The 18,573-nt window shown below is 43.4% G+C and overlaps 2 protein-coding genes across 2 annotated transcripts; both read left to right on the plus strand.

The window, feature by feature from the left end:
* The first annotated feature begins 204 nt into the window (after positions 1–204).
* LOC134440620 (polyadenylate-binding protein-interacting protein 2-like) lies at positions 205–6,051 on the plus strand. The gene is made up of 4 exons (XM_063190741.1): positions 205–348; positions 1,308–1,456; positions 3,644–3,841; positions 4,864–6,051. Exons 2-4 carry the CDS (start codon positions 1,319–1,321, stop codon positions 4,918–4,920), a joined length of 393 nt encoding a protein of 130 aa, XP_063046811.1. The 5' UTR covers positions 205–348; positions 1,308–1,318; the 3' UTR covers positions 4,921–6,051.
* A 10,692-nt stretch (positions 6,052–16,743) lies between these two features.
* neurog1 (neurogenin 1) lies at positions 16,744–17,391 on the plus strand. Its single transcript, XM_063190693.1, has 2 exons — positions 16,744–16,875; positions 16,906–17,391. Exons 1-2 carry the CDS (start codon positions 16,744–16,746, stop codon positions 17,389–17,391), a joined length of 618 nt encoding a protein of 205 aa, XP_063046763.1.
* Positions 17,392–18,573: the final 1,182 nt, after the last annotated feature.

Here is an 18,573-nt window from a genome sequence, read left to right on the forward strand (position 1 = left end):
CTAGTTATAGTTCTAGGAAGTTCTAATAGGCTAGATGTAGCTTCAATGCTCCTCCTGAGACTGGCCAAGCCGCTTGACTGTCTAGGCTTCTGACATGATGACATCTTTTGCAAACAATTTTCCTCGGGAGCGGGGTGTGATTGAGTGGCATAATATGTAACCAATCAATTGCAAGTGGGTCGAGTACCGACCGCCTCTTTGGTGCTGCCCGAAATTGTAAACAGACTCCTACCGCCGCCATTGTTGAATAGTTCTATCCACCGAGACACTTTGCTCCTTCGACTGTATTTGAAGAAGAGATCACCGCCGTGGTGCTTATAATTAAACCGTACATCTGCAAATAATACAGTAAGTAATCGCTAGTTTAAGTGAGATAGCATTCATGGTTAACCATGCGGAATAACTTTTAACCAAACGTGTCAAAGATTCTTGGCGTAGGAGTTAGCATGTTTGCATAGCATATTTCCCAGCTTGCATGATAACCGTTCATCCTATCTGTCGTTAACAAACATGCAATTAGTCAAATGCCTTCGTTTGGCTGTACAGTCCAAGTCTACGCTATCTATTCAGTGAATATTCTGCATTTTTTCATTGCAGTTTTGTATGAGTAAGTTAGTTCGGTGGTCACCTCATCTTGTTAACAAAGGTAGACAAAGTAGGCTAAGTTGTGTTACTTGTGTGAAAATACCGCCACTCAAATGTCATCGAACAGCTTCTTACGACAACTCTGTAATGTATTGGTTGATTTAACAGTACGCGTTTATTTTAATTCATTTCATCCAGCTTATAGCCTGACTGGTAGACCATTCACCCCTTGACTCCATTTGTGGTCCTACACAGAATGGCTTAAAATAGCACTGACTGGCAGATGATGAGTTGTTACTTTAATAGATGCAAGCCATTCAAAGTAATGTACACCCACTCTTGCAGTTGCATACAAACTAGTTGTGCACTTGCATAACATGGGTAGAGTGACAGCTAGGTCACATAACGCCTGCGAGCATAAAATGTCAACAAAGAATTTATAGACATGGAGCGCCATCTACAGTAGGCTTAGATAATAGTAGACTTTGTTATGACGTTTGTTGTTGGGTAATGGTTATTCCCCTTTGTTTATTCCATTATCGCTGGAGCCAGTATTGTGGCCAGTAGGCCTACTCCGTGTTCAATGTTTGATTATAGAACAAGCGAGTCTTTATGCTACTTAAGTTTCCAATGTTGGCTTCTAAAACCAAGAACCCTGTTTTTTAACAACTTGTAATTTAAACACTCTCATCCATTTAATGCCCTGACTTCTTTCTTCACAGAGTGATCAATCATGAAAGACCCCGGCCGCAGCAGCAGCAGTTCAGGCTTCAAGGGCAGTGACGTGATCCTCAACAACCAGATGAACAGCGAGGAGAATCCCTTTGCAGAGTACATGTGGATGGAGAACGAAGAGGAATTCAACAGACAGGTGGATTACTCTTCCACTGCTCATATTATCATATTTAGTGGAGGCTTCTCTCCAAAGTGATATGCAACGCTAAAAACTCTACATCAAAGTTCAATCAGTTTCAAGTTTTGACTATTCATGCTACAGTTACATAGTTATTGCATTTATCAAAAACATTTATCCAAAGTGAGGCACACCACATTAAAACTCCAAAAATACATTTGTTTCGTTTAAAATGCTACAGAATGGCCCTGCCGTGGCCTAACGGTAGGGCATTGGGTTACTACGTCGGCGATCCGGGTTTAATTCCGGACCGGGTCATTTGCCGAACCTTCCCCGTCTCCCTCTCCTCGCTCATTTCCTGTCCTTCTGTAACTGTCCTGTCACATTGAAGGCATAAAAAGCCCCAAAAATATCTTTAACATGCCACAAAATCACCTAAATAGGAACTTAAATGCTGAAGGGAAACAAAAACAGGAAGAGCTTATGACTCATGACTTATGATGTAAATTTTTCTTTAACTGTCTCCCTCTCCCTGATGGCATGAATGTATTGGACTCTATAGAAGATGTGGCAACATTGAAATGTCAGTCACCAAATGTTTTTCACCAAATAAAAAAGAGAATGTTAAAGCTGTAGTGTGCTCAATCCTCCATATGACAAACACTGCCCTTCTGTGGGGCACCTGTTGGCTGGAGGATGTGTATAGTCAGTCCCTTCGTGTTAGTTAAAATCCAGTGTTGTAGGCGCTGCCGTGGCCAACCCGCAAGGCACTCGCCTGCAATGTGGCTGACCCGGGTTCAATTCCTGGCTCGGGTCCTTTGTCGACCCCTCCCCGTGTCTCTCCCAATTCACTTCCTGTCCACCTCTCAATTCCAGTGCCGCAAATTCCAAATTACTTTCTTTTTGACTGTCCCATTCAGCCAGGTGATTGGCTTTTTGAATGATTATTAGGTTAAATTGAAAAGGTAAAACAAGGTAATTGCATTATTACATTTACAATACACTTAGCTGACACAATTGTCCAAAGCAACTTAGTAATTTACAGGGTACCGATTACAGTCCCTGTAGAAGTGTGGGGATAGGTGACTCAGGGCACCTCAGCCGTGGAGTACAGCAGGGAGTGGAAGGGTGGGATTTGAACCAGCAGCCCTCTTATCTAAAGCCCATCTCCTTAACCATTAGGCCACGGCATATTCATTTGAAATATGTGGCACTAGATTGTAACTTATCAATCCATTTGGCCCATCACTCCTAACCAAGCTGCACATGTGCTGTTGTGAGCTCTCTACACGATTGAAGTGGCTGCTGTGTGTGGAAGAATTGATGTAGAGGTGTTTTCATGAGATGTTGCCACTCTGAGATGGCACATCATGTGTGTTGTGAGAAAGAAAGTCTTTTTTTCAAAAGTGTGCTCAATTCCCAACTGTTTTTACAAGGTCTTCGGGTGCGAACAAATAGCAAAAAGCCGCACTCTTGGGTGTAATTCTTGTATTTTATTCTAGTGGGTTAGCATGACAGACAGACGTTTCGGCCTAAGCCTTATACAGCGTCTTACAGGTGCGGCTTTTCTACTAAAAGTGAGAAGGAAAAGGCGGCAGAGCATCTCCGATGTGAAAGATGAATAGAATATATACTTTTATTTACACAAGTGCCAGTAACACTAACATTTCAGCGTTAGTAGTACGTCCTCAGAGAGGGGTAGCATACCATAACTTTTCTAAGTGGCACATGTATGTGGGTCAATGGCGATTTTGGGGGGGCTCTGACATCAGGTAGTACAACCACAGCGAATGACCGTACTTTCATTAGTAATTGGCAATGAATCTCTACGGCATTGAATATGCCTCTCAGATAAGTTAATCCACCTGTACAACACTTGTGAGTGACGTATCTAGAGTGCGCACGCACATAAGAAGTTATATTCTATATTTCATGACGGTTTCACTAGTTGTCAGTTAGCAACAGTGATGCTACAGTGATACTGCCTGTATGTATGCTCCTGATTTATATCTTAAGTAAAGTGTTAATGTTATATACAGAATCCTGGACCCGGTATTCAAGTATCTTTCACTCACAACACCACCGAAAGCAAAAATAATTGAATCCATACACAAGTGGCAATAGCTGTGGTTGCACCATCCCTGACGTGTGCCGCCCTCGACTAAAGCGTTATTGACCCATGTGCGTTGTTGGTCTCTCTGGCAGATCGAAGAGGAGCTGTGGGAGGAGGAGTTCATCGAGAGGTGCTTCCAGGAGATGCTAGAAGAGGAGGAGGAGCACGAGTGGTTCATTCCGGCGCGGGACCTCCCCCAGGGTCAGACCCACCACAGCAACCTGCTGCCGATGCAGAACCAGCTCAGCTCCACTGTCGTCGTGGACGGGCTCAGGTTCAACAATGCTGTGGTAAGTCACAGTTTAATGCACTACTTTTACCCTGATGAAGGCCGTAGAATAGAGTTGAGTAACTTAATTGATGAAGGCCCTGTTGGTAAAGGCCAAACATCTAGGAGGGAAAGGTGTCCTCCACGTTCCTGCACCACTGCGTCAAAGAATTGTCTACTAGAGTAAGATACTTCAGGCTCTGACTTTTCTGGGATCCATGGGTGCATCCCAATATGTGACCTTGCCTCCTCCACTTGTGCTTGTCTCCTCATCCCGCCTCCTGGCCCCTCCTCCGTGGAGAAAACGATAAAGTTTCCCAGCTGTCAGCCTCGCCACAACAACTTTTGAGGGACTGTTTTTCATTCACCATCCCAATTGCAAATGAGAAAAAGACTTTACAATTGAGCTTTTGCAAGATATTGAAATATAATGCTGTTGTCAGTGATGTCATCATGACGAGAAGCAAGTGGAGGAGGCAAGTGGAGGAGGCAAGGTTGCATATTAAAACGCACTCCATGTGATGTCAGGTGAATGCCCCTTTAGGAGACCTTCGGTTAGGAGACCTTTTGGAGTCTACGGTTGAGAATGAATGGAGTTCCCTTAGCGCTGTAGATGGCGGTAGTGCACATCTCATGCAAGGCGCCACCAAACCCAGAAAGTGAAGAAGGAGGAGGGGGCAACGCCCCCCTTAGAAGACCAAACTTGAGCACACTCCTTTGCCGTGGGTGTGCAGAGTTTGAATTAGCTTTAACTACTAGACGATTCTTTGACTGCATCACAGAAGAGGGCTAAGTTCAAGTTGGGAAGAAAGTCACCAGAGCATCGTCACATTTGGAAAGTATTTTTCTGCTTTTTTTGGAGCAGTGAGACATTTCAATGTTGTTGCATCTTTCTCACAGTGAAGATGAGGCCAAAGATCTAGGTTCAGGTTCTATTCAGACCGTGAGTCAGTGGCAAAATTACATGCGGAGTCTTGCTGCCTATTGCTATTGAAATGCCGAAAAACACTGATTTATACTGTTTTTTTAATTTGTCTCTTTCAGGTCAACAGCAATTTGAACCCCAACGCAAAAGAATTCATACCGGGAGTAAAATACTGATCTGAAATCTGTAGTGATGAATGTAACCTGTCTTAACACTCAGAATCAGTGCTTAGACGAAGAGAACACATGTTTGTGTCTGTCACTTTTTGCACTTATAGCTTTGCCAAAGTTTCTAAATTGTCTGCATGCTATTTCATTTTATTTTATTTTTCTTAAAGGAATCAGCTGTTGATGTCCTACCAGGTCAAGGCCAGATAATTTTAGTTGTTTTTTTTTCTTCCGTTATAAAACAGATATTCCGAACAATAATAACCCAAAACAAAAAAAAGCAATCCTGAAGGTTGGCATTTGTGTATTCCTGAATTTGCTGATATACCGTATCTGTGAAAGATTGTCTGTGTGTGAATAGGAGGTACATTTAGTTTTGAATTTCGTCACATGACCGTTTTTTATTATTATTATTGTTTCTATCCCTTTTAATTAACTAGTCTGACTCCCATCATGCCTTGCACTCCATGGGTCCATCGCTTAATCTAACCTCCTGTCCTCACCTTGTGCTTGATGTCTCGTGCTTCGTTGACGCCCATGCTTCTGTGGAGATGACCGTGAAGTTTCCCCACTGTCAGCCTAGTCGCAACAAGTTTTAGCGAACTTGTATTATTGAATGAAACTTCTATCGTCAATGAAGTCTTGCCTTGCATCACGTGGTAACAAGCACAAGGCAAGGACGGGAGGTGAGATGATAAGACGAACCCCATGTTTCGTTTTTTTTGTCTTTTTTTTTTTAAACCCTTACGTTTTCTTTAAGTGAGATGTGGAAGCACGAGACTACTGCTGATCATAATAACCTTGGACATGACTGGGATGTTTATAACATGGCGGCAAGATAAGATAGAATTGGCAAGCAAGGCTACTGTTAAGCATTTTTTTTGCCTTGTAGGCGACACTGTTTCCCGTTGGGTAATCTAATATTTTCTTCTTTGGTTATTACTTCATAGTTTACATATTTCTTCTGTGGTTTTATGACATTTTATGTTTGTTACGTTTGTTTCTGTTCTTTATGTAACAACTTGAGTGTTTGACACTGCCATTTAGGAGATGTTTAAAATGCTACAAAAAAAACGTAAAATTATGTAAAATATGTATATTTTTAATACATCTACAAATAAATATCTGAAGTTCTTTTGAGCTACTTGCTGCTGTGTCTCTTTTTTTGTTTACTGGGAACATAGTGAATCTAAAAAGTGATTGAATAAAGAAGGTGGAGACACCTGCGGTGGCATTTTGGGTAACTGAGTTTATCTAAGTCGCACCTACTGGGGTGTTCCTATTAAATCCTAAATATCTCAGCCTCCGAAGCACATACAAACATGAAATGAGTTACATTTAAAAGCCAAGACCCTCCCCTTGCATTGCAATGTGTTCAGCTCTAACATACCCATATAGTTAATAAAGCAGCTAAAATCTCAAAATCCTAAAAAACATGTATATATGTCTCCAGGACACAATGGGTTAACTCAGCAGGGGAGGTATTAAGGTCAGAGATGTCAAAAGTTAAAAAATAAAAAAATAAAAAGAAAAGAAAGAAACGGTTTCCTTCCAACACAGGTAACTTATCTGAATAACCAGTAGACCTGTGTACCTGTCTTACGATCAGCTAATTCTGACGGTTGGATCAAATTTGCGGTACCCATTGGGTTCTATGAACTAACTGGTGTAACAGCTATGTAATATCATGTAACAGCTATGTAATATCACTCCAGGCTCTTCCATTAGAGCATTTCCCTTCCTCAATGTTAACTTATCCTGGTTTACAACTGAACCAGCTTTTTGGAATATCCTAGAAACCCAACCTCCACCTTGGAATAGGCCCATGCACTCACATGTATGGCATGAAGACCATTCTTGCAACCTGGGGTGGTTTTATTCCCTTTTCCCACTAGATGGCGATATTGACTCATCTTTCTCTCTATAAACGGCTCTGATCTTTCTGCTCCTTTCAGCTCTGCTCCTTCCATTGAGTTCAGACAGGACACCACCAGTATTTCCTTAACTTACTATCACTTTTGTGTCAAAATAATAATAATAAAGAATTACAAAGAAATTTTATAAAATTTAACAAAAATCCTTCACTCTACGTCCACCCCAAAAATACGATGTAATTCTGTGTAATTCTGCATATCCATTATTGACAGATGCAGTCAATTTGCATCCCATCTATCTATCATTTGTTGCATGTCATGGCTTTCACCCCCGTAGGGTTCCTCTGCACTAAATCCACGACTTGTGAAAGGCAAAAGCACAATGGCAAATGACTGGACTGGACGTTATGGTGTTGTGTGGTGTGGTGTGGTGTGGTGTTGCGGAGAGGGGGCACAAGAGTGAACGGTCTGTGGGTCCAAACACGTTTGCTTGTGAAAAGAAGCTCGTACACGCCCGTGCTGAAAAGAAGGACAGTTTTTCTGGGGCCGTTCTTTGACTATAGGGGGAGAGATATAAAGGCAGGAGCAGTGGTCCGCCATAGATCAGACTGCCACGCACCATTGTTGCCCCAAGGCAGGTCAGATACCCCCAGACTGAGTCTATGCATATTGATGAGCCCAGGGGCAGATGTCCACGAAATATCTCGGTGGTGTTGGCCAAGGAGGGGTGTTCCCAACACACACACACACACAACAAAAAACACAGAGAGAATCCACCAAGAGGGGAGTCATCCTCTGGGGACTACACTCATTTAGCTTTGCTCCCCTGTGCTTTGCTCTGTGTGTGTGTGTGTGTGTGTGTGTGTGTGTGTGTGTGTGTGTGTGTGTGTGTGTGTGTGTGTGTGTGTGTGTGCGTGTGCGTGTGCGTGTGCGTGTCATCACATTCTTCTGCAGGGGCTGTTCGCTCACTCCCTCACTCTATCCCTCGCTCGATCCCTCGTTCGCTCTCGCTCATACCATTAACCTTGATATCAAAAAGAGGAAGGGAACAATGGGAGAATGCATGCAGATGTCCCCGCAGCACCGCAAGTTCATGGCCCCTTGTGTTGTTGCAGACAAGAGGGCCTAGATGTAACCCTGGCCCCCGGTAACCCCCGCGTCTTCAATCCGAGACACACACACACACTCACGCACACATACACACACACTTAGCATTATAAGGATGGGGTATATGTGCTCATCGGAATGCTCATACATTATGGCAACAGGAGTCTAGCATGTCTCCGCATGACCTCAGGGGTCTGTAAGCACTTGTTGTCACGGCATGACGTCACCATTCATTTGCAGGATACTGGGTTTGCAACATCACGCTGAAATTACAAATATACAGAGTTGTATAAAGTGAAAGTAGAAGTACTCTTACAGATTTAATTATAACATTAGTGGTATGATATGTATTCAACTTTGTGATATCATACTACTGGTGTCGTAATTGAATCTGTTAGAGTACCTCTACTTTATACAACTCTGACAGTGTTGCTCTTTACCTGAAATGTTTATGGTGAGAAATGAAATAGAAATAAATGTGTGCTAAAAGATGCTAATTATGCAACTCATAATGAATGCATTAATAAACGTAAATGGAAATTAGTGTGTAGACAGCTGAAATTGCTCAGAACACCCATACAGTAGATATATGCTGAATATACGAGGAAACTTAATCTAAGGACATGCGCTTTCAGATGTTTAAATTGCATGGTGTGCATCATTCTATACACAATGCAGTCGATGTAATTCGATGCTATTCCATATTAAGACTTAAAATCTCAGCTATAGTGCCAGAAGTAATAATAATGATAATATAATAATGCATTCCATTTGGAGCCCCTTTCAATATACCCAAGGACACTTTAGAGGGCAGAATGTAGCATAGTGTGTTGAAACAGTATATATATGAAGAGTTCAGATGCAAAACCCCCTAACTCCATTTCTGAAGACCTGCACTTCTATATGTTTAGAGAACACCGTTGTTGGTTTGGTTTACATTCATATACTTGATAATACATATAAATAGTTATATTACATAAATAAAATAAAACAATCTGACATTTTGATAGCTTTGTATTAAATAAAAATGAATTAAGATTATTTTCTGAAAAGGCACTTTAGGGGGTTTTGCATCTGAACTCTTCATATATATATATATTATATTATATTATATTATATTATATTATATTATATTATGTTATATTATATTATATTATATATTATATAAGGCAGAAATCATAAATCAAAGCTTAGCAATACATGTAAAAAAGCAAAGCATCGAATAAAAGCAATGGACACTAAAAGGCACAGTGGCAGGTCAGCAATACATGTTAGAAGGCATAGCAGCAAGTTGGACAGCACACAGAACAACAACAATGTGATCTACAGTTAGCCTGACGCTTTATCCAAAATTACCTACATTTATTTACAGGGTATTGGTTACAGTCCCTGGAACAATATGAGTTCAGGTGCCGTTGCTCAAGGCCCCATCAGTCATGTATGGAGAGAGTGGGATTCGAACCGGCAACCCTCTGATCTTTAGACCACCTCGCCACGGCTGCCCCCCACTAAGCCACTCTGGCCTAACATAACCTAATCTAATTCGACGCCATATTAACACCATGAGAAGAACTTAACTATACTGCCTGAAGTAGCCTACGTACGTAAGCCTATCATGAAAAAGACCTCACTTGTACGTGAGTTCATCCATCAGAAGTCCCTATGAGAAAGAATAGTGTATCTCGGCTCAATGCGGATCAACTTACTGAGGAGGCCAGATCCCACAGCCCCTCTCCAGGACGGAGAGGCCTCTCGACCGGCCTCTTTCACACCTGCTCCCTGCTCCCTGTGCTGGATGTTATTGGAGCCACACTGCAGTGGAGTGGGCTCTTCACTTCTGAAACTATTGCAGCCATTGTCGGGCCGTAATTGCATTTGCCTGGCTATAATAGTCAGAAGTCCTTGTACTCTCTCTTTCTCTCTCTCTCTCTCTCTCTCTCTCTCTAACCTCTGAAGAAACCAAAGGATGCAAAAGAAGGAGTGAAGTAAGGGCTTTTGTCCGACTTCTCTACTTCCCTTTGTTTCACGGCATTCCGTCAAACGGGACTTGCTTTGAGATGCTGGATTGTTCCAGACTAACATGGGGGTCTTGGCTTTTGTTTACAGAATAATAAGCACTTGAGGAAGAGGGGGAGATAGTATGACAGAGACAATTTGTAAAGGCACTCGTGTGCAATTTTTGCATAATTGGAACAACAAACAAGTGAGGTGTTCTAGCGCGTCCTTTAAATTGAAGTCACAGCAAAAGACACATTTTTTCTTCACATTTTCTTGTAAGGCAATTGAAGAATCGCACACCGGTGAGCTCCCATTAACTCCATTTTTATTCTTGTGATGTTTCGGGCCACCACAGCCCTTCCTTAGACTTTTCTTCATGTTTTACTGCCTTTGTGTCAGCACATTCGACAGGTAGGGAGAGATTCTTACCTGGTTTGAATATTCACAAATTCAATTAACTACATGACCCTAAAAAGTTCTACTTCTAAACATCTGGACTTCCTTCTAGAACACAGTCAGTTCCAGAAGAATTCAAGACAAAAAGACAAGGCTTTGCACTGGTGTGTGTGTGTGTGTGTGTGTGTGTGTGTGTGTGTGTGTGTGTGTGTGTGTGTGTGTGTGTGTGTGTGTGTGTGTGTGTGTGTGTGTGTGTGTGTGTGTGTGTGTGTGTGTGTGTGTGTGTGTGTGTGTGTGTGTTGGTGTGGGTGTGCGTGTGTATAGTCTCTTGGTTGCTACCTACCTCCTTCTCTGACACCGTCCCCAACACACACACACACACACACACACACACACACACACACACACACACACACACACACACACACACACACACACACACACACACACACACACACACACAGACACACACACACACACATCCCAGCCCAGCTCAGCCTAGCTCAGTGCAGCCCTGCCCAGTCCTCTCTTCACAGCTTTCAGATGCAAAACAAGCAGACATATGGGGAGGTGGTCTTTCCCCTGCCCTCCTAAAGATTCAGATTGTATGACAAATCACGTTCTCCGCCAGCAGCACCCCCAACACACACACACACACACACACACACACACACACACACACACACACACACACACACACACACACACACACACACACACACACACACACACACACACACACACACACACACACACACTGCCAGCCCCTCTCAGACAACAGCTTCATTAGGGTGAAAGAGGGGAGTTGCTTCGGCAGCTTTGTCGAGTCAAGCCGAGCCGGGTACACCCCCCCCCCCCCCCTTCCCTTCTCCTCCCTTCTCCTCCCTTCTCCTCCCTTCCCTTCTCTTTCCTTTTCTCAATTACTCCATTGTTGGCACCGGCTTCAAGTTATTGCACTCCAAACCATATGGCTCATTCGCTGGCGAGCTCCAGCACCAAGAGAGGTGCCACTGGCCACCACCACCACAGCCGGCCAGCCGGTGCTGATGCCCAGCCCTGCCTGTGCCCTGCCTGTGCCCAGCCTATCTCAGATAAGACGTGATGGGCACGGATGGATGGAGGGATGGATGGATGGAGTGGCATAGGAGCTGAGATCAGAATTATTACTTACTTACTTACTTACTGCCCATTTTGCCTCCTGGCAAGTAGAGCAGTAACAAAAAGGTTCTCCACTCTGGTCTGTTCTGTGCTTTTTTTCCCTTCTGGACATTGTCCCTCCATGTGAGGCTCATAGATTTAATTTCTTATTTTACTGTGCGCCTCAAGTTGTTTTTAGGTTGTCCTCTCCTTATTCTTTCTTCAGGTGTCCATCGTAGGGACAAAAAAAGACAGCAGAATGGCAACTGATATTTCAGATTCTCCAACCCCCAAAACATGATGGTGTTACTGAAGAATGACAACTAACTAGATCTACCCAATGCCATTCAGTGAGGAGAGTCAATTCAGTTGTGTTGCAAGTGTTTAGAAGTTCAGCTAAAAGTTAGTTAGAAGTCGAAGTCATAAGTGTTAGAACAGTTAGTTCGAAGTATCAGTATCAAGAGCCACAGTGATAGTCAGGACAAGAAAAAAAAAGAGGAAGAGGATGAATGAAGGTCTGGATTTTAAAAAAGACACTAAAGGACACTAAGGAAGACACACTAAAAGAGGCGAAAAACTGGAGAATAAATGGTGTTGACCAAGGACATCTAATTGGGCAATAGAACAAAACTACAGTCAGTGATAATAAAAGAAGTTCTAGTGCAGGGGAGATTTGCAGTGCACAGTCCGGATGTTTCCCTGAAAGACACTGGTGAGGTCAATGTGTGTAGTAACCATCCGTCAGCCTGGAGGGATCGTCGAGCATTTGGTTTTTTTCTCTCTCTTTTTCTTTTAACGATAACTTTGGTGAGGCTTCCTTTTTTCACCACGTTCTTTTTTTTTTTTTTTTTTTTTACCCAATAGTTGCCCGGGTTACTTTGAATTATAAAGTGTCTTTTAGAGACACAAGTTTCATTGTGAGCAGTAATGCAGGGTAAACGAGAGGTAAATTATGCACTTTGTTCAAATACATGAAGACAAGTGAATGGCCGACGCTGGGCGCTTCGCTTTAAGGCCCCCGGACAATTGATTGATAGGGCCAGGTTCACGAACTGGTAGATTTCTGTGAGCACGACCAACAATGAGGACATAAAATTAGCATTCTGCAAGGATTTAATGGGATTCCTTGACACCGCAGGCACAAACACAGACCAAGGATGAATTTGAAAACATAAATCAGGTGACACTGAGATAGGAGGGGCATAGAAATGTAAATATATATACAGTATATATATTGCGTTTTTTTATCTCAAGATGAATTAGAGTACTACTGTATGCATTCATATAGTTTAGGGTTGAACATTCCTTCATGGCTTTGTCTCATGCCTCTCTGCCTCTCTGTCTTTCTGTCTTTCTTTGTGTGTGTGTGTGTGTGTGTGTGTGTGTGTGTGTGTGTGTGTGTGTGTGTGTGCGCGTGCGCGCGTGCGTGTGTGTTTGTGTGTGTCTGTGTGTGTGTGTGTGTGTGTGTGTGTGTGTATGTGTGTGTATGTGTGTGTGTGTGTGTGTGTGTGTGTGTGTGTGTGTGTGTGTGTGTGTGTGGTGCGGTGTGACGTGTTTTTGTGTGTGTGTGTGTGTGTGTGTGTGTGTGTGTGTGTGTGTGTGTGTGTGTGTGTGTGTGTGTGTGTGTGTGTGTGAGAGAGAGAGAGAGAGAGAGAGAGAGAGAGAGAGCGAGAGAGAGAGAGAGAGAGAGAGAGAGAGAGAGAGAGAGAGATTGAGTGTGTCAGTGAGTGAGTGAGTGAGTGAGTGAGTGAGTGAGTGAAAGACAGAGAGAGAGAGAGAGAGAGAGAGAGAGAGAGAGAGAGAGAGAGAGAGAGAGAGAGAGAGAGAAATGCACACAGGGGAGTTTCTTACCAATTCACACATGCACAAATTGACTGACACACAAACACACACGCACACACACGCGTGCACGCACACATGCTCTCACACACACAAAATAGAAGAGTCCCTTACGCATGTGTGCACAGTGCACAGAGGCAGAGTGAATATACCAACACACAAGCACATAGACCACACAGCATTTACCACACCAGAGGAGTCCTTCACACACACACACACACACACACACACACACACACACACACACACACACACACACACACACACACACACACACACACACAGAGAGAGAGAGAGAGAGAGAGAGAGAGAGAGAGAGAGAGAGAGAGAGAGAGAGAGAGAGAGAGAGAGAGAGAGAGTTACTTATTGAAGAGCATGGTATGGTACTATTATGAGTGGACCATACTATTATGATACATCCAAATATTTCATTTAGGCAATTGCAAACAAAGAGAAATTATAGTTTTAGTTCAAGTTTTTATAGTCCATTTTCTATAGGTTTTTAAAAGCTTGCGTGAAGAAGAATAACGGGAGCTTGGGGGCGGGCGGGGGGATATGGAGAGAAGTAAACCGGGCACAATTGGGGCACTGGAGCAGGGAATTAATTATCATTCAAAAGTAATGGGCCCTATTCTGCTCTTTTTGACCGGGCAGAAAAGGTCCACCGGCTCCGGGTGCTGCCTCTGCGCCAGGGGAAGGGATTACCCGGAGATTACCATCTGAAAACTCCTATCAGACTTTCTGACTCAAAGATCTTTTGCGCACAGTAATCGCGTTAATACCCGAGGATTAATGCTGCGCAAACTCGCTAAAATTGAATTTAATTCAAATTGTATAAACAGATATGAAATAAATGTGGTGCAGCGTGCATGTGCCACCACCAATAGAATGGAGCTTCTCATGCACTGCACGCCCACACCCCTCTCCGTTTCGTCTCAAAGACATAGGGCGCAGCTCTTTTAAGAGACTTATTAAATACAGTCTAAGACTTTTTGAACAACTGTGCAACCACCTGACATGCAAATGTGCGTAGCGAAAATAGCCTACAAATCAAATATGTTAAACTGCATGAACTGCGTTGCGCACAACGCAGCATCCAAGCGACGCTGTTCAACAAGTCCCAAATACGCACGCTTTCATTCTGAAATAATATTATGCAGCCGCCGGTCAACTCATTTTGAATTTGGTCTCGTGGATGAGCCTGGATCCTCAAGAGCCGATTGTGTTGTTGTGTTTTCTCACGTGTTTGTGCTATTGAAATGCAATCCCATCGCCTGCACTTGTCTCTAATCCTGTCAGAGAATCTCCTTGGAAACCTCCATGGAGTGTGCGCAGGAAAAGCTTCATCCCACCCCCTTTCTTCAGACCCCCCCCCCCTTTTCACACTTTCGCCACAAAAAAAATCAAGTCCAACTATTTGCATGTTTCTTCCAGAAATAAGGAAATACGCTGTAACTTGTAAAACCGTTAAGTTTTATCACTTTATAAGAGCAATAAGTGTGCCCGGGAGACGGGATACTAATGCCGCCAGTAAAAAACAAAATGGGCAGCCAAGCTGCTTCGTGTCTTTGATGTTATTACTGACAGGTTGGTGTTGTAATAATAAAATTGATCTCCTCCTATCCGTCAGGTCCGTGTTTCCGAAAACACACTTGCTAAAAGGGCCACAAAATTCATTTTCCCTAAGGACATTTCCGGGTATGCAGCTCTCTAAATTGGCTAGGCCTACTCTATGTACATTCTTTTCCATTGTTATTTTCATATTTTTATCTGTACAAAACACAACAGATTTACAAAATCGAATAAAACATTAAAAATAAACGAAACAAGAAAGTGGTGAAACTTGCTTGCGTTTAAATACAACAGCCCAAGGAGCAAGTGAGTTTTTAATTTAACTTTAGTGGCCTGAACAAAATATAAACACCCAGTGAGCCGTCCAGGCGTGTTTTTGTTCACGCTGTGGTTATTTGAATAAGAATAATGCCATTGGAGTGTCGCAGGCCGAAAAAAATGAGTGACAAAAGCTCCGAGGTGCAGAATTTGGAAGGGGGACAAGGCTTATAGGGCTGAAAAGAAGTGAGGGGAGACGCGTACAATGGAACAATTCACCTTATAATCGCTTTGATATATTATACATGCCTCAAGACTCTAAACATTGTGTAATTATTTATAAATGACTGTCCCCCTGCACACATAATTCAGCCACGAGAAAAGCACTGCAGGTTTCTCTCCAAACTATTTCTAAATAGTGCCCCCGTCCAGAGCCCTGAAAGGAGAGGCGAGATGCTAGAAATAGAATAAATGGAATAATTAATGGACAATTGTATGGTTGTCTAATAAAGTTGCTTTTAAATAAACCTAAAGAAATGCGTCTAGCGGCGCTGTATAAATTTAAACACAGCACCCCGTGATATGAATCTCAATGAACTAGAGGTGTTTTGTAAAGTCCAATAAAATAGTTCTTAAGAAATGCCATTTCTATACCGTGCGTATTTTTGGAAAGTCTACGCGGTGTCCTTGTAAAAAAAACACACAAAATGTAATGGCATCATATTTGTTTACCTGCAGAGTAAGGAATTGATAAATATATATTTGTAAATTTTAGGACCTATGTTTTTATTATCATTCTACATATTTAGGCTGCAACTACACCATGCGTAATAGTTGTTTCTTCCAGCGCGAGGACAGGTGCATTTGGATTTAGGGTGTTACGCCGCAGCCACAGTGTGTTTCTTCGAGACAGTCTGGCTGCAGCTAAGGTAGTCTTTTGCCAATGTGGATTTTCCAGACCCTGGCTGTGAAAGAAAGTAAGTCCTGCCGAACTTTTGGAGTGTGCCTGAGCCTTGGGGCTAAACGCGCAAGTCATGTGGCCACCCTCCCTTTTCATTTCGCTCCAGAGGTTTAACTTTTAAGTGGGCATGGTCTTTCGCGGCAGAAGATAGCAACAGCAAAAGTTGCTCGCGTGGCTGGTCAGCAGCCGCGCGCTCTGATTGGTCGGCCGTGATTACAGGCACGCTTCGAAGGGAGGACAAACAACGAGCATAAATTATGCAAATGGCATGGCCGTGCGGCACGGGGCAGACCTGATGCAGCCTATTCATTCATCCTTCCAAAAAAAATGCCCGAGCGAGGGGGGCACGAGTATTGTTCCGCCAGGGTATATAAGGTGAGTGAGGCCAGTCGTGTGCCAAGCTCACGAGCTCACACGAGCTGACTGAAGCGCAAAAGCAAGTCTGACGCGTGCCTCACACTTCTCGACAACTTCTTTGCGGACTTTGACTCCTCAACCCAACTCCTCTCTCTCCTCAAACATCTTTGAGGTATGTATCAGCTCGCTTCCACGTTTGGAGATCTCATCTCCGCATCTTACGCAACTTGCAGTGACTTGTAGTGTCTTCCCAGTGCCTTTTGGATACCCATCTAACGGCAACCTTGTTTCTCTCTTTTTTTTCCAGATTCTTCCTAAGAACCAACAACAGCAATGGAGAGCATCTACTCTGACATCGACAGCTCTAGCTGCGACTACTCCTACTCGCACACGGATGATGAGGACTCCCGCAGCAGCATCCAAGCCGCATCCCCCGCCTGCTCCGTGGGCTCGCCATCCGGCTGCGTGCAGGAGGCGTGTCCGGAGCCCCAGCAGCAGCAGAAGAAGAGGCGAAGGGGGCGTGCGAGGAACGAAGCCACAGTGCATGTGGTCAAGAAGAACCGGCGCGTGAAGGCGAACGACCGCGAGAGGAACAGAATGCACAACCTGAACGACGCCCTGGACACTCTCCGCGGCGTGCTGCCCGCCTTCCCCGACGACACCAAGCTCACGAAGATCGAGACTCTGCGCTTTGCCCACAACTACATCTGGGCTCTGTCCGAGACCATAAGGATTGCAGACCAGCGACCCAACAAGTCCATGGATCCTTCCGCGCTCCTGCTGTCGTCTCTGGCTTCTTGCATGGCCGATGCGCCCAGCCCAGGGAGCGATGCTTGCTCCTGGTCGTCCGGTGCCTCCTCCTCGTCCTCTCCGTCTTATTGCACTTCCAACCCCGGCAGTCCGGCATCCCCGGATGATTGCGGATACTTGCAGACTGATGTGGCTTACAGCTACCACAACTTCATGCCCAGCATCTACTAAAAACTCTTCAACTGTATTCTTAAAGTTCGGTAGCAGAATATCTGGTGTCTATGTAGCGTGGGGAGGAAGAAGGTCTGAGATGCAGTTTAGCGCAAAGTGCCCAGATTTTTCAGACGAGAAATGTGCTCACAGCTGGCCTTAACTGTCTTTTCATTATTTTATTATTATTTTCCTCAACCATTCCATGTGATTCAATGTTATGTTTTGGGTGCTGTTGACTTCAGTACCTTTGCACTTTTTTGCCGCGCGTAAACAAGGTCCCCTCCATAGATCTTTGTCTCCGCCAACTATTAAATGTTAATTATTATAATTTAAAAGAGGACGACGGATTTTTCGGTTGGCAGACGGAGGTGAAAAGTCAATTTTACAATTTGTAGACTGATAATGCTGAGAAACTAGCGTGGAAATTCGGTTTCAACGCCATGACAAAGGACTGAAAGGCTATCAATAGACAAGGATCTGGCCTGATGCATTATGTATGTTGACCCCAAGAACGCTGTAGCGTCCTGCTTAACCTTTTAGACAGTCCTATAGAGATGTTTTTCTTTACTTTTTCCCTTTTTTCAAACGCTTTTCCCCTTTTTTTAATCTTTTTTATTTATTCAACATGTGGCTTTCATATGATATGTTTTTTATTGTATATAAAGAGATCTATTCTATTATGTATTTACCTACAAAGTATACATTTGGTGCAAACACTTTTTGTAAAAATAAAACTATAATGTTTATAAGAACATGTGGTGTCTGTCACATTAATGAACAAGAATTTCACTATCATCCATATTCTCTCTGCACACTGGTTTCTTTCAGGGAGGTTGACTTAAAATGCAGTCGCCCATTAGAGGCGTCATTCATCCATGCATGACGAAAACAAAGCAGACATGACGCTCTCTGGGAGTATAGCCTAACGGTTATGGGGGCAGGTGGAAGATGAATTAATTCAGAGACTCTGCTCAGCGTCTATGTCAATATATTGGCCTATTCGACCCGAAAACGCACTCCCTATTCACGCTGGGCACGTTGTGAATAAATAGACCCCACGAAAACGTGTTTATCTCGGGAGGATTTATTGAATCTTCAATAATAATAATACAAAAAAAAACTGTCGCATAGAATAACCTGTTGGCTAATACAACACAGATTGTACACAGACTTAACTCTAGTATTTCTTCATGGTGTTCA

The sequence above is a fragment of the Engraulis encrasicolus genome, chromosome 23 (genome assembly GCF_034702125.1).
Source record: "Engraulis encrasicolus isolate BLACKSEA-1 chromosome 23, IST_EnEncr_1.0, whole genome shotgun sequence".
NCBI lineage: Eukaryota > Metazoa > Chordata > Actinopteri > Clupeiformes > Engraulidae > Engraulis > Engraulis encrasicolus.

Excerpts from the sequence above, each read along its gene's own strand:
- LOC134440620 (XM_063190741.1), top strand. The coding sequence starts at position 1,319 with ATGAAAGACCCCGGCCGCAGCAGCAGCAGTTCAGGCTTCAAGGGCAGT. Across the intron at positions 1,457-3,643 it reads AAGAGGAATTCAACAGACAG|ATCGAAGAGGAGCTGTGGGA; the intron begins GTGGATTACTCT and ends TCTCTCTGGCAG. Across the intron at positions 3,842-4,863 it reads TCAGGTTCAACAATGCTGTG|GTCAACAGCAATTTGAACCC; the intron begins GTAAGTCACAGT and ends TGTCTCTTTCAG.
- neurog1 (XM_063190693.1), top strand. The coding sequence starts at position 16,744 with ATGGAGAGCATCTACTCTGACATCGACAGCTCTAGCTGCGACTACTCC. Across the intron at positions 16,876-16,905 it reads TGGGCTCGCCATCCGGCTGC|CAGCAGAAGAAGAGGCGAAG; the intron begins GTGCAGGAGGCG and ends GAGCCCCAGCAG.